The following is a 22,527-nucleotide window of genomic DNA, read 5'->3' as shown; positions in this document are numbered from 1 at the left end:
GAGTTTTCCAAGCTTAGTGGAAGAAAATGTAATATTTTTTTGAGAATTTAAGTGTACCCAATAGACTATAAAAAGGTGCAGGAAGAGATATAGGCATATTCAAAACTTGAAATTTATGAATTTTTATATAGACCTCACGTTAATATATAATAATAATTGAGTTTAAACTCAAATATTTTAGATATTTAATCGATTTCTTAATACCCAAAAGTTTGTGGGTTCATGCAAATCCATAAATTATCTGCTTTTGGGGGAGAGAGAGAAAAATAATGAAGGTTAGTTAGGGAGTTTTGCTTCATATGTGTACTTCTAACAATTTGTAATCCGATTAATAAGGGTTCTAAAGCGGATAAAAAAAGCTCCCCTATTAAATGATGATTTTATAAATATAATGTTTATTTTTCCAGTTATCATCACCTTCCTCTATGTAATTCTTTTATTGTGTGATATGATTTTTCTTTTCTTTTTCATGTATGCTATTGGATTATAGCAAATCAAATGTTATGCATGGAATTTAAAGAGGTAAATAATAATAAGCTCATGATAAGAAAAATGAAATAAATCTGAATAGCATGTAAAAAATGAAAAATCAAAAATCAAAAACTGAAAATTATTGTTATCGTTAGTTACATTACATAATGCCGATTAAAATTTAACTTATGCAATTCTGACAACAAAATAAAGGTGATTTAAATTTTTAATATACGTAATACAGGGAAAAGAGCCGTATCACCTGCCCCAAATTGATCGTTCAAGGACAAAGAAGGTAAGAGTGCAAAGACAACAAAAGATTTGCCTAGAAGCCTAACAGTTTGTTTGGATGTTCGTTACCTATTGTATTGTATCGTATTGTTATTTTAAATACAATGTTTATTTTAATTGTTATTTAAATTTTATTGTATCGTATCGTTAAATCCGTGTTTATGTAACGACGAAAAGTGCCACTTTATGTAACGACGAATTTGGTGTGGTGGCATCGTTACCTTGCTTTTTCTCTCATTTTATCATTCTTTATTATTAAATAATCATATTTTATCATTTATACTACCTTTTTATATAATAATTCTACTTCGTCTCCTATTTTTTCTTAGTAATATTGCGAGTTTATTCTTTATATTTTTGGTGTGTGACATCATAAAACGACGCCAAACGATATAATCTATCCAAATGTTGTGTTATCAAACAATACAATACAATACGATACATTATGAAACGACATGTAACAACAATCCAAACAAGTTGTAAGTTAGTACAAAAATTAACCAATTCATTCTACATTCTAGAAATAACTTACTTTTTTCCTCGAATATAAAATAAAAATTAGTTAAAATAGTTGTAGATTTGTAGCAAATCCATAACAGAACTTCTCTATTTATATCGTTAATGAATATAGACTAAAAGGAGAATGTAGAATTAAAATTTAGAAGCGGGGAAGTCGTTAATTAAAGTAAAATATTGAGAGTAAAAAGAATGCAAGAAAGAACATGAAAGAAAATAAATTTTGTGAAAAAGGAAAAGAGAAATAGAAGAACATTTTTTTAGGATACCAAAAAACTTGTGTATAAAATAAGAGATTAATAATCTAAATTGTAAAATTAATTTTCCACTCCAAATATATATAGGTTTTTTTTTCGTCCAAATATATAAGCAGGTAGATTTTTTCAAAATACCTCAGAAATTTTTATTCCCCCTCTCTCAAAAAAAGAAAAAAGAAACATCTCTCTCTGTCTTCTTTATCGAACCCTAATCCTTTGAAGTCACTTTCAATTCTCTGTATTTCTTACTCTCAATTCAAATCCGTTCCTTGTTTCTCTTCATATTTCAATCCGAACACTGACTCCTAAATCATTAGCATTCGATTTGCTCTACTAGCATGGCGAACAGAGATGCAGACCCCAATCTGGGGTACCTCACTCGAAAAGAAACAGAGGTAAAGCTTCCTAGACCTACACGGGTCAAGAACAAAACCCCAGCTCCAATCCAAATCACCGCCGAGCAAATCCTCCGGGAAGCTAGAGAACGTCAAGAGGCCGAAATCCGACCGCCGAAGCAAAAAATCACTGATCCGACCGAACTAGCCGATTACCGCCTCCGTAAGCGCAAGGAATTCGAAAGCTTAATCAGCAGAGTACGCTGGAACAAAAGCGTGTGGGTGAAATATGCTAAATGGGAAGAATCACAAAAGGACTTCAAACGTGCTCGTTCAGTTTGGGAGCGAGCACTCGAAGTCGATTACAGGGATCATACGATGTGGTTGAAGTATGCTGACGTGGAGATGAAGAATAAGTTCGTGAATCATGCTCGTAATGTGTGGGATCGTGCTGTTACGCTTTTGCCTAGGGTTGATCAGTTATGGTACAAGTATATTCACATGGAAGAGATGCTGGGGAATGTAGCTGGCGCGCGGCAGATTTTCGAGAGGTGGATGACGTGGATGCCGGACCAGCAAGGGTGGTTAAGTTACATTAAATTTGAGTTGAGGTATAATGAGGTGGATAGGGCGAGGGCGATTTTCGAGAGATTCGTGCAGTGTCATCCGAAGGTTAGTGCGTGGATTAGGTTTGCGAAGTTTGAGTTTAAGAATGGGGAGGTAGCGAGGGCGAGGAATTGTTATGAGAGGGCTGTGGATAAGTTGGCGGATGACGAGGAAGCAGAGCAGTTGTTTGTGGCGTTCGCGGAGTTTGAGGAGAAGTGTAAGGAGACAGAGAGGGCAAGGTGCATTTATAAGTTTGCACTTGATCATATTCCGAAAGGGCGAGCTGAGGATTTGTACAGGAAGTTTGTCGCTTTTGAGAAACAGTATGGTGATAGGGAAGGTATTGAGGATGCTATTGTTGGGAAAAGGAGGTTTCAGTATGAGGATGAAGTAAGGAAGAATCCGCGGAACTATGACGCGTGGTTTGATTATCTTCGTTTGGAAGAGAGTGTAGGAAATAAAGAGAGGATTAGAGAGGTTTATGAGAGAGCCATTGCTAACGTTCCTCCTGCTGAAGAGAAGCGGTATTGGCAGCGATACATTTACTTATGGTAAATCTGATAGCTTATGCATTGAATGTGATATATGAATTCTTTTTTGGATACCTTAGTATTGCATTTATGTTTATTCGCTGACTTTGCTCTTTTTAGGATTAATTATGCATTATATGAAGAGCTTGACGCACAAGACATGGAAAGGACCAGAGATGTCTACAGGTAAAATATCATTGTCGCGATTGAAAATGTAGCTATGTACATTTGGTTGATGAACCATGTTATTTATCATGCTTTATATTTAAAACTGATTGACCTGGGTAGAGGGCCAAATGTAGTAATCTAGCTTTATCAACAGTGTTTTCTCTTATGTCTAGATTATCTCTTCCTTAATTAGAAGGCCTGCAAGGGTTCTGTGGCTTGTCTCAAAATTCTTCCAGTATTCTCCTATTGATTGCATGGATTAGGTATACTTTACCTTATCAAAAAAATAATGCATGGTTTAGGTAATTATCGAAAAGAATTGCATGGTTTAGGTCGTTATGCAATGACAGTAGGAGTGCTGAGTCAAACTGGTAAACCCAGAACTCCACCTTATAAACATAGCTTATCAGTCTTGATTCTGCTCCATTCATTTGTCTTATTCGGCGTTGTAGCATGATCAATGTGCAAGCAATTACATCTACCATTTGATTGATTCTTTGAATCAATTAATTTCTTGTGTACCGATCGCATTACTAAAGGATCACTACTTGTATTAAATGATCAAAACTATCCATGGAAGCCTTCCAAGAATCCAACAAAATGGTAGCGAGGGTTTAGTCAAAATAAGCATCAATAGAGAAAGTGCGCAGAAGCAGCACATCAAGCTAATCACAGTCAAAGCATATAACAATATGCACAAATTGAGCATATAAGGTGATGCACCCTATCTCGACCAAGCAAGGCTAGGAATGCTACAGTTGAGTATGTGATATGCCTTTTGATGTTTTATACTGTAAACAGGGTAGATTTCAAATAGAGCATATAAGGTGATGCACCCTATCTCGACCAAGCAAGACTAGGAATGCTACAGTTGAGTTCTGATATGCCTTTTGATGTTTTATACTGTAAACAGGGTAGATTTATCTCTATGAGTTAATACGAGACTAGTTCTTGCACGTAAACATTTGGGGCAAAACATTTGATTCCTAGGATTCCTCGCTTGCATTTATCCAGCAGAATTCTTTTTTTGATACGTAAAGTAAAATTTTATTCATGTATCAGCTTCAATTGTATGCTGGTATAGACATCTGAGTTCAAAAAAAGTATCGTACATTGTTAAAAAAACATGGTGCTCCAAAAAGAAAGTAAGGAATACAGCTAAACTTAAGACTAGATACATTCTTCTTTTGTCTATCATAATTCTTGAGTTTCTCTCTTTTCATATAAACCACTAAATTGTCCCAGGTATTGTGTTCCAAATTCTTGAATGAACACCCCTCAGAGTCCTTTCGGCCAACCTTGCAGCAGCCTCACTGTGCCTCTTGTCATAGTCCACTGTTAACCCAACAACAACGACAACAACAAATCCAATAATTTCGCCAATTCAAGCCTAATTCTACCACGGACCTCCAAATCACTTTCCAGACGCACTCCTAAGTCCAAAATCACCTAACGGAGCTAACAAAACCATCAGAATTCAAATCCGAGGTCGTTTACACATAGGTCCATATCCGATACACTTTTCTAACTTAAAATTTTCAACTATGAGACTAAGTGTCTCATTTCACTCTGAGTTCCTTCCGGACCCGAACCAACTAGCCCGATAAGTCATAAATCAATTGCAAGATATAAATTGAGTAGTAAATGGGGGAACGGGGTTATAATATTCAAAACGACTGGCCGGGTCGTTATATTCTCCCTCTCTTAAACAAACGCTCGTCCTCGAACGAGTCTGAACCTTGTAAAGGGCATTCCTTTGCCAAATCTGTTTCGAAGGCCACTTGAGTGCAGCATTCTGTGTATTTTACAAAAGTGAGTAACAAGACTTCACTGTAAAAATACCATCCTCCTTGCCTTTCGAACAGATGCTGTCCTTTATATCTAAACATATGCAGCAGGTTCCTAACTGTTAAAGCAAATGTTCTGTCTACTCCCAGATCATTGCAATCCCTTCTAAAAATATTCTGCCAACCACTGTTCGAGTAGTATTCTGAATTAGAGGCTTCCTAGTTTTAGTCACCAGAATTCTTCTCTTGTCTGTATCCAGTTGATTTCCCTGTCTTCTGGTTGACTCTGTATTGTCGTGAGAATTATGTTGCATGAAGTAAGGTCATTCACATATTTAATTATTACATATTCCTTTTTAATTTTATCAGGGAGTCCTCAAGCTGATTCCTCATCAGATGTTCTCATTTGCAAAGATTTGGTTGTTCCAGTAATTCAGTTTAATTCTGATTGTCCTGAATTGTGGGCTAAATGTGGTGATATGGTGGTGCTACGTTACTGGTGACAACAAATTAGCTTACAAACTGTTCGCTTCCCTTGTCTCTAGAGCGTGTCTTCCTTAGTTATTAGCTTACGGGGTTCTATGGCCTCTTTGAATTTTGAAAATAAACCCACTATTTCCCTACTAATTGCATGCTTTAGGTAGCTATGATATGACAGTGGGAGTTCTGTAGTCAAACTGTTAAATCCAGAAACTCCTACTTAAAAACATAAAACTTATCAATATGAGCTCTGTCCCATTTAGTTGTTTTCTTCAATGTCTTTTCATAACCAATATGCAAGAAGAATTACATCTGGCATTTGACTGATTCTTTGGATTGATTAATGTTTGGGGCGCTAATCTCATTATTAAAAATTCATTAGTTGTATTATCAAGAAAGAAGGGTCATTAGCTGTACTAAACAATCAAAATTATCAATGAAATCCTATGTAACACATCTTTAGGTGTTCTGTGCTGTAAGCACTAAGCAGGTACATTTATCTCTTAGGATATATACAAGAGCAATTACGTGTATCTCTGTAGCAAGCATTTTAAGCAAAGCATTTGATTACAGGATTTCTTTCTTGCAGCATTTAACATCCTCTCTTCTCTACACATTTGAAATCTTTACCATCTTCTGTTGATTATCTGTTTCCTAGACCTGTGTTAACATAATTTAAGGTCATTCGGGTAATTTCATATGTTACAGATTCCTTTTTATTTTATCAGGGAGTGTCTTAAGCTGATTCCGCATCAGAAGTTCTCATTTGCAAAGATTTGGTTGTTGGCTGCCCAGTTTGAGATCCGGCAGTTAAGACTCAAGGAAGCGCGGCTGCTACTTGGAGAAGCGATTGGAAGAGCTCCTAAAGACAAGGTATTTCCCCAAACATCTTTATGTGAATTGATTCTTCTTCTGATATTTCTGAGGTATTCCTTTGCATGCAACCTTACGTATATATGATTTTTCTACTAACGTACAGATATTTAAGAAGTACATTGAGATAGAGCTGCATCTTGGAAATATAGACCGTTGTAGAAAGCTTTATGAGAAGTACTTAGAATGGTCACCAGAAAATTGCTATGCTTGGAGCAAATTCGCAGAGTTAGAGAGGTCCTTGGATGAAACGGAGCGAGCCAGGGCTATTTTTGAGCTTGCAATTGACCAACCTGCGCTGGATATGCCAGAGTTACTATGGAAGGTATTTATGTTGTTCTACTGGCTGATATGCTTGTGTTTTGTCAATAAATTATTTTAGAATGTAATTATCTTCTATTGACTCATGTTCTTGCTTGGTGCTGCTGTTGGGACTCCAGGCAGTCCTATGCTGGATGTTGCCTCTAGCTCATTGTATAAAGATGGATTGCTTTCAGCATAGTTAACTAACTTGGCTTTGATGTCAATCCCGGAAAAGGAATCTGCTCCACAGTCACTTGTCTAACTGGAGGTTAGCAGGTCACACCAGCAATGTTAGCATTATAAGAAAAAATTTAGCACCACTTAGTGCTTTGTGTACGTCAAGCCCATTTAGATTCCCAATGTCTAAAAATAAGCCGGTCTTTGAAGGGTGCACACGGTTTCTAATTACTGTAGAAGTTTTACCATGGACATCCAATTGACTCAAATAACTATCCTGTATGCTGTCCATACTCATGGCTGTCATTTTGAAAATCCATGGTCTTTGTAAGTGCCATCAATGCCTGCAACTTATTTGATCTGAAATTTCAAGGAAGTTAGTAATAGAAGAGTAGTTGTGAGTCTGCACTAGGGAAAAACAACTAACTAGTCATGAGTATAGGCTTACCCTTTTCTTCGGATGGTAATAAAAATGGGATAAGAACTGAATAAGGCATGAAAAGGAAACCAAGCATTTGGAAAATGCTCATCATGTTTTCATATGTGATGCATTTTGGAGACTAATGGACAATAATAGTAAGCAAGGAATTTAGCCTACAAACGTTGACGACTTGGGACCAGTGCTGCGGATTCATTATTTGTCCTGCGTTCCATGTGTTCCTTGTTCTTTAATGTTTGAATTCTCTCAGACAAATATCATCAGGTTTAACAAATCTTTGTCAAAACCATTTTTGGACTGACCTTCAGTTTGCTTCCCCCTTATATAAAGAACTAGTATTCTCATCCAGATATGCTGATCTGGTTTAGGTCAGTAATAAACATTGCCTTTCCAAGTGTGCAAGACAATTTAGTTGCAAAACTAACATGCACAACGGTAAAGCTTCCCAGAAGCGTTCCTCTTGAGGAGAAACTATCTTGTATAGAATGCCAACAGATTGTCTCTCCTGTTATATTTGTAGGCCTTTTTTACTTTTTCATGATATCTGTGCAATTTAGTCTTGGGACATGCATTTACATACATTTTAACAAGCTACAACTATTGTGCATTTATGATAGGCTTACATCGACTTCGAGATCTTTGAGGGTGAATTTGATAGAACAAGAGCACTATATGAAAGACTTCTTAACCGCACGAAACACTTGAAGGTATGGATAAGTTATGCGAATTTTGAGGCCTCGGCTGTGGATTCAGAGGTTGAGGAAGATATTGAACAGAAGAAGAAGTGCCTGCAGCATGCCAGAGGTGAGAAAATGCTATTGTTATTAGTTTCTCCATTAATTTTGAATTTTATGCTGATATTAATTTTGTCTCTTTTTTTTTTTGCGAATTTAGATGTTTTTGAAAAGGCCATTACGTACTACCGAACTTCTGCTCCTGAATTGAAAGAAGAGCGAGCAATGCTTTTGGAAGAGTGGCTGAAAATGGAAAGCGGTTTTGGTGAGCTTGGGGATGTTAACTTAGTCCGCGCAAAGCTACCAAAGAAACTCAAGAAGAGAAGGCAAATAGACATAGAGGATGGTCCTGCAGCGTATGTTCTTTTACTATATATTTGCCTATTTCTGACGTGTTTGATCTTTTTCATTGTTGCCGGCAAAAAGCAATTGAGGAGACACAAAATTTTTGGGTGGTTGAGTCCCTACATGTTAGTTTTACGTTGCAGAAAGAATGAATTCTGCTAAAGCTGTTTGCATATTTGGCAAAGCTTAGTTTGTTTTTAGTATGCATTCCTTTATGTAACTTGATAAGTCATAATCACTCCCAATTTATTAGTACTTGAATTAGCAAATTGCTGCAAGGAATAACTTTGTTTTGTACTGTTTGTGCTGACTGTTCTAAATTTTTGCAGTTACGAGGAGTATATCGATTATCTTTTCCCCGAGGAAACACAGACCACCAACCTTAAGATCCTGGAAGCTGCTTATAAATGGAAGAAGCAGCGTGTCGCATCCGAGGAGGATTAGTATCTCTCTGTTAGCTTCCATTTGATTTTCTGAAATGTGGCTAGCACATTTGTCTTTTTCCCGCCTTCTGTTTTGTACTAATTGTTGGGTAAAAGTAAGAAAAAAAAAAAGATGAGAAGTGTTTGTAATTGACATTTATCCTCTCTACCTCAACAAATCTAATCTGGCATTGTTGTGCAGTCAAATCCAATGTTGTGGAGTGACACGGAGAGTTCCAATTTTGGTCTTGGCATTGTTTAGCTGTATTTAATGTTGGCCATATTTATGATGTATAAATTATATATCAAATGTAATTTTCTATCTTGAACATTTCCTCATATTGCCTTTTTGGTAGCATAAGATAGTATTTCATTTGCCTAATTTCATTTCTCGTGGGATATTTAATTTCCTTAATGCTTGCAAATAGTGTCACAGGTCTTCCTAATGCTGCATTATTTGGTTTAAGTAATTTGAAACGTCTTAAATTTGTGGTTGAATTTTTGAATAAGAAATAAATTAGCTTGAGTTCTCTTTAGCCTCGAGTAATATTTCTAAGTGTTAGTGTGTCTCAGATTTTACTGATGTAGTAATCTTTCATTCTCCTTTGTCGTCATTCTTTTGTCTCTTTGTCGAAGCAAAGGATTGAACGAATGGAAATTCTTATACCTTGCGATCAGAAAATTGAAAAGGAGAAATTTTAGAGGAATATTATTTTCTTTGTTGATTTGCACTAAGATAAGGGGAGCATTGATGTAACTGGTAAAGTTGCTATCATGTGACTAGGAGGTTATGGGTTCAAACCGTGGAAAAAGTCCCTTGCAAAAATGCAAGGTAAGGCTGCGTGCAATAGACCTTTGTGTTCTGGCTCTTTTCCGGATCACGCATAGCGGGAGCTACCCTTTTATTTGCATAGAAGAGAAAAGGTAGAAGAAGTACAAAATCAATAAGTAATTTAATTGAAAATAATGGATTGATTGTCGTAGTAACTGAGTATAGACTAGTCCTATTATACAAATGGCCGGCGGTTACTACATTATCGTTCAACAAATCTTATTGCGAAAATCTAAGTACTATTATAAGAAAAATCAATTTATGGTGGATGTCTACTCTTCCTCCATGATCTTCTCAATGTTTAATGACATATTCAATGACATATTTCTATACTTAATGACATATTCAATAACATATTTTTCTTCACTTTTCATGCATATATAAAGGCCTTGTAATAGATAAGAAAATACACACAATTGAAGAAGAAAATCCCTTTCTTCTCTCTATCACTACTAGAAATTCGATAAAAACCGACCAAGATCGACCGACCAACTTTGGTCGGTAAAAAAACCGACCAAAAAACCGACCAAAGTTGTTTTTTTTTTTTTTTTTTTTTTTTTTTTTTACGAAACCGACCAACTTTGGTCGGTTTTCTTTGGCGCAAAAATGCGGGAAACTATTTTTGAGTCCCGCGAAATTTATGTTTCAAGAAACCGACCAACTTTGGTCGGTTTTTCAATTAATATAAATAAAAATTAATATTAAAAAAACCGACCAAAATTGGTCGGTTAATTCGGCGGGTCATTTAAAAAAACCGACCAACTTTGGTCGGTAATTTTACTTTTTAATAAAACCGACCAACTTTGGTCGGTTATTTTCGTGCGAAAATACAATTAAAGAGTATAAATCAAATAAAAGACAGTCTTAAAACAAAATGTACAAATGGTCTAGTGGTAGAATAGTATCCTGCCACAGTACAGACCCCGGTTCGATTCCCAGATGGTGAATTTTTTTTTACATAATTAAAATACCTACCAACTTTGGTCGGTTTTTTTTTTTGCAATATTTTTTTTTTAATTTAATTGACCGACCAAAGTTGGTCGGTAATTTCCGACCAACTTTGGTCGGTATTCCTTTCCGACCACAAAAATACCGTCCACACGTAAATGGTCACGTTTTGGTCGGTTTTTTGCCATTACCGACCAACATTGTTCGATTTTTTTGGTCAGTTTTTACCGAATTTCTAGTAGTGTATCTTCATTTCTTGTTCATGTTTTACTAAATTGCTTTTATTTCATAACAACATGTCTTGTTCAGGTTTTACTAAATTGCTTTTATTTTATCACATTATCAGCACGAATTGCTCATTTCATGATCTTCTACGTCAAGACTATGTAAATTATAAGCAGACAATGAGATCAAGTACAATAAAAAATGTCTTGGATGATAATACAAAGATAAATTTTACATCCATCTAAACCCATTCATACTTTCATATCTTTGCATTAACTTTATGTGTAGTGTTTAGTTAACATATATTTTTTCAATTGTATCCAGTGAAATAAAGAACCGGAAAGGTATGTCTTTATTTGCTACATCTCTTATAGGACAAAGATAATATTCCAACGTATATATATATGTTCTGATCGTTTACATACTATGTTAGATAATTATTAATTAAGGTAATTTAGTAATAATATTTTTACCATCACATAATGTATGTCATTGAAAGCAAAATTATCAAATATGTAGGCGATTTTACAGTACCTTGCAAATTTGGCATTCGAATATACAATCAATATAAACTCATTATAGTTATAATTTATAATAGTCACGGTTATGCATTAAGCCTTAAATAGTGCAAGCAATTACATATACCATTTCTTATAGTCCTTGAAATATAAGTGGTTATAGGTTATCTGCACCTTTTCCCTAATTAATTTATTAAAATATAAAAGTGATTGTATCATTTTAAAAAAATGAAAATGGCATATATCCTAACTAGCATTTTTGTTGCAGAGGAACTGTTTCAAGATTGAAATAGTTATATATGTCTTCTTGAAAGTTAATTTACTTATGTCTATAATTATGAAGTAATAATATTTTAAAGGCTCGAGTGCGAGTCCTAGTGAATTTTGGCCTATTATGCCAAAGATTGAGGGTAAGACAATAAGTTCAAGTCCCAACGCACTATGTTGATGAAAAGACGTTGGATTCAAGTTCCAACGCATTATGGCCTAGCATGCCTTTATATGGGTAAGGCATTGGGTTTGAGTCCTAATGTACCATATTGATAATAATAATTACTAAAGAAAAATAATATATTTTTCATGAAAAAGCATGACGCTTGTCCCACTTGATTTGCTTCTATTCTTGAAGTGAATATGATAGCATGATAAGTCTAAATAAAGACAGTGGTTGACCAATGAATGTGGGCGTGCGAAAGGCCAAAATAATAATAGTTATTACTATGATAATTATAAAAAGGGAGAACAAGACAATGCTTACCATCAAATTGGTAAAAAAAAAAAGTAATAAAGCACATCGCTATGATTATACTCCATTCTTTGAAGAGAATGTGACTTGTGATAAACATTAAGAATGCATACTCATTCCTGAAAGTGAATGTGAAAATATATATATGATAAAGATTATGCATAATAATGTACTTGTGCATGGTTGGATAAATACTACAACTCACCTCTAAGGGAGGTTTGAGACAAAGAAAGATAATGAATATTACTGTGTAGTTACATGAATATATCATTGGTCGCATACATGTGATACGCCAAAAATATTTTGTCATGCCTTATGAAAGTTATTAGAAGCAAAATTAAAGCAAGAAATTATTTTGCTTATGATAATTTTGAACATGATAATTATTATGATAAGATTCTCTTTGTGAAGGAGACATTCATTATATGGATGGTGTGATAAAAGATCTTGTAGTATAAAAGCAGTTAAGAGCTCTGAAAGAACTAATTTGTTACTACCCGGATGAATAAAATTGTTCATGACATTAATATTGTAGTAAGTCTCAAAAGAAACATTTTGATTTATAATTATATTAGCCAAAGTGGTTGGCATATTGAGACTATAAATGAAAAGAAGATTGAATATCTTTATATTACTATAATCATACCGGGTAAATATGAAAGGTTACCTGACTTTTCTTCTATTTGTACTACACAAATATAGGAATGATGATGCAATCACAAGCCACAAATAAACTAGAGATTTACTGAAATAAATATTAGTTGGCATGACCGGTTGACCATCTCGGTTCAATTATGATGCGAAAAATTAATTGAGAATTATATTGGCATACATTGAAGAAATATAAGATTCTTCAAGAATTCTTTTCTGTTGCTTATTCTCATGATATACCAGTTAAGGTTGAGATTGTATCCCTTGATTTATGGAACGAATAAAGGTGATAAATATATGAGCAGAGTCACCTTCCATGTGGACCGTTTACTATTATATGATTTTAATAGATGCATCTATTCTATGGTCACATGTACATTTGTTATCAACTTGCAGTTTGACTTTTGCAAGATTGATTGCTCAAATTATTAGAGCACAGTTTCAGAATATAAATTATGATGATTTATCTTGATAATACTAGTTTAAATCCAAGTTGGTTTAGCAGAAATTGTATGCCTCCAATTATATCTAAACCATTGGTTATGAGAACAAAATTGCCAAAATAAAATTTGGTATGTGATGTATTATTTAATATACAATAACACTTGTACGCATCTAGCCTAGTTATGAAAAATTCTCCCTATTATAATCGGTTCAGGGTCGGGAACCAAATAATTTTTATCTAGAATTATGAATGTGCTATATGATTTAATTATTTCACCATAATGCACAAAGATGGATCCCCAAATAAGGCTAGGGATATGTGTTAGTGATCCCAATAATAGGGGAAGAAAATGGGCAGCTGAAAAAGTAATGTATGTAATGAATTATTCTGAGTACATCTAGATCCTCGTACGAGAAAATATGAACTTGAAGTTCAAGTGATAATTCATTTGTAAAATATTACCAGGCGTATTTGCTGACCCAAAGCTAAATGTCATATTCAGTTACTAATGCTCCAAATAAAATAAAGTTCATAAATGAATAGAATCTATGGCGTGCATGAAGCATAATAGACTAATCGGTTCCAAAAATAAAACTCCTTGAAGAAGGAGAGGAGCAAATGTTCAAGATGGTCATAATAAGGAGGCAAGTGCTATAGAAGAGCACCACGACATAACACTTCATAAGACCTCATGGGAGAGGCTCAGGTACTTGAAAATAATAAGATAAAGAGATCTCAATAAGTTATGTCTTTATTGGGTAATAGTATAACCGATATAAAAGTGATCGTCGACGATATTGTTAATATAATGTAGCGCTCAATATTATTAATATTGACGAGGAACTTGAGCTCAAATCTGTCATGAAATTTGGACAGATAAATGATTGGCCAAATAAAAAATACGCAATGAAAATTGATTTCACCTTAAAAATATGAAGTTGACGGATAGTCCCAACACTTGAAAGTATAAAGCCAGTGGAGGTATAAATGTGTTCTTGTGCAGAAAAAAAAAGGTCAAGTCGATAGATATAAAGACAACTTGTATCACAAGAAGATTTGTAAATATACTGCCATTGATTATATAGAGACATGTTCTCTTGTGGTGGATGTCGCCATTTTAGGTTTTAATCTGTCAATACAAGAAAAGCGTGATATGCGTATAATAAAAATCATGGAAGGATTTAAATTGTTCTGAAGCATATTAAGGTTTCCAAGAAATTTATTAAATAAAGCTTCAAAAATCCTTATACGAATTGAAACAATCAGGGCGCATGTGGTATAATCGTCTGAGTGAGTACCTGTTGAAAGAAGGGTACAAGAATGATTCAATTTGTCCTTATGTCTTTATAAAAAGATATAGATCTAAATTTGTTATAATCACCGTGTATATTGATTATTTAAATATCATTGGAACTCCTAGGGAGCTTCCTAAAGTAGTAGAGCTTCCCAAAACAGTAGACTATTTAAAGAAAGAATTTGAAATGAAAGATCTTGGAAAGATAATATTTTGTCTTGGTCAACAAATTGAGTATATGAAAGATAGAATTTTCGTCCATCAATCAGCATACACTAAAAAGATTTTAAAGTGATTCTATATGGCTAAAGCACATCTATTCCGACCTCATAAAAATAATGAAGAGTTTCTTGGTCCCGAAGTACCATATCTTAGTGCAATTGGTGCACTAATGTATCTTTCTAACATTACAAGGTCTGACATAACTTTTTCAGTTAATGCCTTAACAAGATATAGCTCTACTCCTACAGGGAGACATTAGAATGGAATCAAACACATATTGCGGTATCTAAAAGGGACTACCAATATGGGATTATTTTATGGTAATGATTGCAGTCCCGATCTTGTTGGTTATGCCGATGTTGGGTATTTATCTGACCCGCACAAGGCTCAATCTCAAACAGGCTATGTGTTTACATATGGAGGCACTGCCATATCTTGGTGATCGACTAAGCAATCAATCGTGGCTACTTCATCTAATCATGCTGAGATAATTGCTATTCATGAAGCAAGTCGAGAATGTGTATGGTTGAGGTCTATAATATACCTTATTCGAGACAAATGTTGTTTGAAGTGTGACAAACTACCCATAATTTTGTATGAAGACAATGCAGCATGCATAGCCCAATTGAAGGAAGGATTTATAAAAGGGGATAGGACAAAGCAAATTTCACAAAAGTTATTTTTCACACATGATCTTCAAAAGAATGGTGATATCAATGCGCAACAGATCCGTTCAAGTGATAATATGGCTGATCTGCTCACCAAATCTCTACCGACGTCAACCTTCAAGAAACTATTGTACAAGATTGGGATGCGAAGGCTCAAGGATGTGAATTGATGCTCTCATCAGGAGGAGTTAATACGCGTTGTACTCTTTTTTCCTTACAAGGTTTTGTCCTACTGAGTTTTCCTTGCAAGGTTTTTAACAAGGCAACCAAAAGGCGTATTTCTAAACATGTGTACTCTTTTTCCTTCACTAGGATTTTTTTCCCATAGGGTTTTTTCCTAATAAGGTTTTAACGAGGCACATTATCTATGAACATCCAAGGAGGGGTGTTATAAGAAAAAACAAATTATGGTGGATGTCTACTCTTCCTCCATGATCTTCTCAAATGCTTAATGACATATTCAATGACATATTTCTATACTTAATGATATATTCAATAACATATTTTTCTTTATTTTTCATGCCTATATAAAGGCCTTGTAATAGATAAGAAAATACACATAATTGAAGAAGAAAATCTCTTTTTTCTCTCTATCTCCATTTCTTGTTCATATTTTACTAAATTACTTTTATTTTATAACAAGCACGATTTAATTGATGCCAAAGTAGTATGTTGCTGGCTTGGTTGACCCCTTTTATTCCTTTGGAAGGTGGTTCTGGGCTATTGTCGATCTAAGCCCGTATAGATTAAGATTAGGCCCAAGTTGTTCTGGTCCAAATTTTTGTCTTAAATGAAGAATTAATATAGCCAAAAATATACATTGAAATGTTTACATAAGCAACAGTACTATTATTTTGTTGTACCTATGTATTTTTAGATGGTTGAATGACCAGAACAGCGTCATGTTTTACTTTCTCAATGTTGCAAGCAGAGGCGGAGTCAAAATTTTGAATATATGGGTTCTCGAATCTAGGACATGATAAGTTAGTGACTTAGTGTACACATATTAAATAGATTTCTTAATACAAATATAGGATTTAAGCTGAAATTATTGGGTTCTGCCAAACTTATAGCTAGACTTGTGGCTCCGCCACTAGTTGTAGGTACTTTAACCGTTGGTTTTCTTATTATTATTTTTTGTGCACGAGAGAAACACTTCGTAGGTTTAGAGTTCACCCGCCTAAGTGAAGTCGTCAAGCTTAAACAAACACACGTTCTTCACATACAAATAGTAACTGACGTCTCTCAAACAGCAGAAAGTTTGCTATGGGAGCTTTCCTTTGGCCTGACCAATGAACCAAATAGAGTATTATCATTCTAATGGACTTTCCAATTATTGCTCATACAATTAGTTTGTTTCCCCTCTATTGTGTACGTACGTGTTTCTCCGTCTGAGAGAAGGGAACTTTTCTATAAAAGCTACTCTCTTAAGTCTTAAATGATGTAATGTAACTTGGTGAGTAACTGGCCATGTAGGCTATGTATCTATAGTTTTATGCGTTTTGACTTTTAACACTAAGGTGTCTTTACCTATGAAAGAATTATGAGGTTCAAGAAGTCCAAGTTTATTGCTTCTTAAGAAGTATTGAAACGGGTTAGTATAGTGACTTGGAAAACTAGCTACGCCACTACAGTTGTTAGTCGTACATCAAGCATTCATTCTGCATCTGATTAGCAGGGAAATTTTGTGCATACTATCGTCAATCCATCAACTTTTACTGTAAATCTAGCATAAACCCCATGTCGTAATACTTTTCAGATCAAGAGGAAACTAAAATCTGATCATTAAGAAAGTCTTAAAATGCTTGATGTAAAATGAAATGACAGCAATGTATTTAGGCCATAATTTTACACGTCAAAAATCTATTTTCTGTTAGCACAAACAGTTAGAATTCTATTCCGCTAGACAAGCAAGGTACCCAGTGGTCTGAATTACAAGAATTCAACATCACAGTTCACACTTTGATTTCACCAGGGATTAACTTCTTTTCTCAGTGGTCCCTTCTGTGTTCCCAAAGATTACTTCAGCAAGCAAGAATTTCTTTATTTTCTGCAAGAGGAGATGAAATTACTGATAATGAAAGCTTAATAACCACTATGCACAAGGGAGCTAAAACATATACAGCATCTTCCACTGAAATAACCATTAGAGTGCTAAGACACTTTGGAGTATGATAAAAGAACCATTTCATCCAAATCTGGAAACAGAGACTGATACAAGTTTCTTATACATTTTTTCTGCTTAGATGCATAACAGAAAGCCTCATTCAAGAACATATTAAAACCAAATGTTCATTAATATATTTTTCTTTGCCACACAAGAGTAATTTTCCTTTCAAGAATTAGCCTTTACTAAAGAAGCCGATTGCTGCATTCAGAAAATAAACTAACAACAGGAACATGCTCCATAATGAGCTTTTGGGCAATTATATCTAGAAAGATATTTGATGAGCTTAAACAGAGTGAGAGTGACATGGTAACTGAGAATTCATATAGCTGACCCTAACTTGCTTGATATTGAGGAGTGTTGTTGTATCTGGCAAGATAGTTGGAAGGCTCTTTGGAACTCAACACACTTAGGCCTTAAATCAAAATTGTAAACCGTGAATTCACTCTACAAGTAGCATTTTTTTTAATTGATTGGCACAAGTAGCATTTGCAACAGGAATGGAAATATAATCACATTGCCAATAGATACACAAAACAAACAAAATGGCTCGTTAATAATATCAATTAGAAAGATATCAAACAGAAAACCAAAGGCAAAAAGGAAGTCTTAACAAAGCAATTGTGTTTCTTTTCTCTTTTACAAATCCAATAATGATCTGGACGTTCTAATTTCTTTAGGTGAAAACTTAAAAGACAACAGTAATATATGAAGAACTGAAAGGATAGAAGCACATGGAACAATTTATTACCACCACCTACCCATCTCTCTTTCTCATCACTCTCTCCTTTCTCTTTTTTTATGATAATGACCACTTTCCACGACTGTTTTGTGCATCTTTGGTAATGCACATGACTTACGTGATTATCTTGGTTACAAACTGTAAATTGGCCTAAGTTTGAGATTAATTTTCAATAATTTAATTTAGGCCAAATCCATGGATGTTTTGCACCAAATCAGCAGACCGGGTCAAATTCCGCTACAAATGTATTCATTCTCTACCACCAATCCACCGCTAAGTTATTTTTTGTCTTTGCACATTTTTCTAGCACATTGTACCTATAAACACAAACACAAGCTCACAATTCTCCGCCTAACCCAAACAGATTTCGCAGGAAAAGGTTTCTTTTGATCATATCGTCAATATAAAACTTCAAAAACCTTAGTCTAAAGCATAATGATTTCTTGATATAAGATAATTGAAAGGTTTAACATGATAACGTTACTAATAAATCATTATTGGAATCAATTTTTGATAAATTTCACTTGCATTTAGAAACAAAAGCTGCAACACAAACTGAAAACAAAAGGATAATTATTTGGATTGCTAATTTAGAATTCCGAATCTCTATTATGTTGGGAATATACTGGGTATGTTGTTGTTGTAGTAGTATTATGTTACTACCGAAAAGCTGAGCCCAAGTTGCAATCGCTACAGGATTAGAAAATCACGGTAACTTTGGGGAAAAAGTTAGAGAGGAACAAAAGTTTGAGAATGTGTTTCTTAATTCTTGTGTATTTGTACATACAATGATGCCTTGTTTACTGCAATTCCTAATGCCAAATGACATTACTAAAAGAGTTGTTTAATTTATGTTATAGCAATTAAGTCACTGTTTAATAACAAGAAATCATTACCTAATTACTTTACACTAATTAAGTGGTTGCCTAATAAACCTAGACATATTCTAACACTTATCCTCATGTGCTTCAAGCTTCCAACCAATACACCTTCATCAAAAACTGTTTGCTACGAACACAATGGATTTTTTATTTTTTATGTGGTAAATAACTTAATTAACATTGGGAAAACTCCCGTATACAACAGGTATACCAAAAAGTGGAGAACCTACATGCTACAACAAAACATGATTTTCTATGAATAGGAATTTCATGGGTGCACCAAAACGCGATCAAAGACAAAAGTATTCCTCAAGTGTACAAAATCATTTTCAATCCCCTCACATGCTCTCGTGTTTCTCTCCCTCCATATGACCCACATAAGAGCTAGTAGAGTAACCTCACATGCCCTTTGTCTTCTTCTCCTACGTCTACTAGCCCATCTAAGCAACACATCTCTAACAATGTATGGCATCACCCACTTTATACAAAACCAATTCAAGATCACCCTCCACAGAGGCACATATCCGACACCACCCTACGATGCACCAAAAGATGATCAACTTCTTCGTCCGAACATTTACACATACATCACCAACTACATAAGTAATATTTTTCTTCCTCATATTCTCAGCTGGCAGAATCGCCTCCCTCGCTGCCATCCATGTGAGAAAACACACTTTCCTAGGCATCCTTGGGATCCAAACAGATAAGTGTGGCGAACATGTATTCTCTCTCACCAGCAACTTCTGGTAAAAAGATTTGACCGTGAACAAGCCATCACTCCTCAGCTCCCATCTCCATGAATCCTGATTGGATGCATGTACGATCTGTTTATATAGTACCTCCAGCAACCTTTGGAAATCCCCCAACTCTGAGTCTAGGTTTAGATCCCAAAAGTACTTCTTCCTCTTGCACCCTTTGAATTTGTTGACAAATCACCTTGGTTAGAAACTCTGAACACATTAGGGAATGAAACCCTCAATGCATCCTCCCCACACCACTTAATCACTTATGGTTCCAAAAGCTACTTCTCCCATCCCCAACCCTAAAAGTAATATGATCACTGAAATCTTCCCACCCCTTCATAATATTCAGCCACATAGTACACCCAAACAAGATCATGATAGATCTAGTCCTCCATCACCCTCCCTCTATAAAACCATACTTCTCTACTACTACCTCCCTCCGTAAAGCGTGCTCCCCTATGAACGCAATTAATATTGTCTCTGGTTTGAATATGACAAAACAGTATGCTAAAATAAAATCAAACATAGTAAAACTCCAGCCAACTTTCTGAAAACTTTGCCGACTAGGTGTGGGACTATTGATTGGACATATCAAGTAAGTAAAATGGCTGTATGACATCAGTTTAGACAAGAATGAGGGGCAGTGAACATTCGCATTGTTGGCAGAAAGACTTCAAGCCAAGCATGTAGGTGTAGGTGGAGGATTATAAGACGAGATTTTCATTGTTGTGTTTCTCTTGACGAGACAAAACTCCTGATATGGTTTGATCGGTTAATTTCGTTACTGGATGAGACTCATTTGCCAAGACCGCAAAACATGCATCATCTCGGACAAAGTTACAAGGTATTTATGCTGGTGGGAGGTGGCAGGTACCCAGTAGAATAATCGAGGAGCGTGCAAGCAGTCCCTGAGACCAATGTTATTAAAAAAATCACTCATAACTCAATTTTGTGTGTTGGCACTATCTAATGTATTATATGCACCTATCGAAACATCATGCTTCGATCACGTCAACATAATCTTTCTATCACTCCCCTGGAACAATTCCTAGAACCTCATTTTCTTTTCTTCCATATCTAAAATGCACGAACAAGAAGGGTTAGGCACTTCTTAATCATTGTATTTTCCCCTGATCCTTTCCATGATCTAAAAGTTGCACCATAAAGTATGAAAAACAGCCAGCAACTCTAGATATAAAATGAATTTTGCTTCACTTAACAGGTAGTTTATATAATCTAAAGATAGTGCAAAACAAGAAATCCACTAACTTGCATTTGTTTAACAGCTGTGTTCAAATCAGCTTGTGCATAGGTCTACTAATCCACTGAGTACCTGCTACACCCCTCCAGCAAGTATTCGACAACTTTGTGTACCAAGGCTTAAGCACATGAAAATTCACAGTGTCGCCTTAGTAATTTGAACCTTGAGTCCTAAGGTTGTCACTCCAACTCATTGACCGCTATGCCACCCCTTGCAATAGTTATAACTTAATTCAGTTTAAAAAAACAAAGAACTTCTGCTTTAAAACCCTTAATTACAGTTCCTCTAGGCGGATTATCCAGTTATTCACCTAACTAGCCACCCAAAGGTGAAAAATGCAGATCAAAATTCAAGTGTTTAAAAAAACAACAGTAAGGAACAGAATCAAAACCAACAATAAGCATCACTAAACATATTTAAATAAAAAAAGAGGCTCACACCATAATCAATTCTAATTACCTTGTTAAGGACGCATTGGCGCAAGGATTCGAGCAGACGTTGGCATTTCTCCTTATCGTAAGGTTTCTCAGTGGTGCAATTTAGAAGATCGAGTGCTTCTTGTGCGCATAAAGGATTTTGGGCGGCGTCCATGTCACTGATTAGGATTTTGTGAATTAGGGTTTAATGTATGTGTGAGAGGTGAAGGGAAGTGTGAATTTAGTAGAAAGTCTGGAATCTCTGCCCACTGTTCTCTTTTTCTTACATAAACAGTGGGCGTTCGCACAAATTTTCTTCTTCTTCAAGAATGCTCCAACCAGAGGGATATATACTTTTCGAAATTAATGTTTATTATTTGGTTAAAAAATCAAAATTATTCATAACTAATAAAATATTTGGGAAATTTGCACTATTAATTCCTTAATTATTGATAAATTCTAATTTTAATCTTTATGATATCTGATTGAGTATATTTAGCCTTCAATTATTTGAAATCGATCCCTCTTCTTGTGAATCTTCACAAATATAAAGAACTATTTTAACCATTACGTCATTAAATTAATCCATGTTTGATGTTAAGTTTGTACTTCTATTCCATATTTGAGTTTAATATAATTATACAAATAGTCTAATTGTTACATATTTTCTATAGGAAGGGACCAAAAATGCACATTAAATTAATTGAAGTTTAAATATGCTTAATTAAATATCACAAGGACCAAAATTATAATTTACCAATAACAGAGGGATCAAAAGTTATTATCCCAGAATATTTTCAATAACTTGTTTTATAAATCAGATAGTACTTGCACATAGTTCAGAAAAGCTTCTAAGAAAACGAGGTGAAAGTCGCAGGAAGGAGGGTTCATATACTCCAAATATTAACGTGATACTTGGCGTTTGGACATAAGAATTATAAAATTTTAAAATAGGGGGAAAAAAAATTTCAAAGTGAAAATGGTATTTGAAATTTAGAATTGTGTTTGAACATGAATATAAATTTGGGTTGT

General features: G+C 34.8%; 1 protein-coding gene and 1 long non-coding RNA gene across 2 annotated transcripts; one reads left to right on the top strand and one right to left on the bottom strand.

Annotated features, from left to right (window-relative positions):
- The first annotated feature begins 1,645 nt into the window (after positions 1–1,645).
- Positions 1,646–9,071, top strand: LOC107781942 (uncharacterized). Its single transcript, XM_016602760.2, has 7 exons — positions 1,646–3,027; positions 3,127–3,192; positions 6,170–6,314; positions 6,421–6,639; positions 7,851–8,037; positions 8,128–8,323; positions 8,642–9,071. The coding sequence occupies exons 1-7, from the start codon at positions 1,874–1,876 to the stop codon at positions 8,754–8,756; spliced, it is 2,082 nt and encodes a 693-aa protein (XP_016458246.1). The 5' UTR covers positions 1,646–1,873; the 3' UTR covers positions 8,757–9,071.
- Positions 9,072–17,047: 7,976 nt separating this feature from the next.
- On the bottom strand, positions 17,048–21,678 carry LOC107781943 (uncharacterized). The gene is made up of 3 exons (XR_012699407.1): positions 21,539–21,678; positions 21,088–21,289; positions 17,048–17,332 (listed from the first exon to the last, which is right to left on the bottom strand). It is a non-coding gene; the product is annotated as an uncharacterized LOC107781943 (long non-coding RNA).
- Between the last annotated feature and the right edge of the window lie 849 nt (positions 21,679–22,527).

This window comes from Nicotiana tabacum, chromosome 15 (genome assembly GCF_000715075.1).
Source record: "Nicotiana tabacum cultivar K326 chromosome 15, ASM71507v2, whole genome shotgun sequence".
NCBI classification, from domain to species: domain Eukaryota; kingdom Viridiplantae; phylum Streptophyta; class Magnoliopsida; order Solanales; family Solanaceae; genus Nicotiana; species Nicotiana tabacum.
The sequence above is the reverse complement of the archived record's forward strand: the minus strand, read 5'-3'. Positions and strand labels throughout refer to the sequence as shown.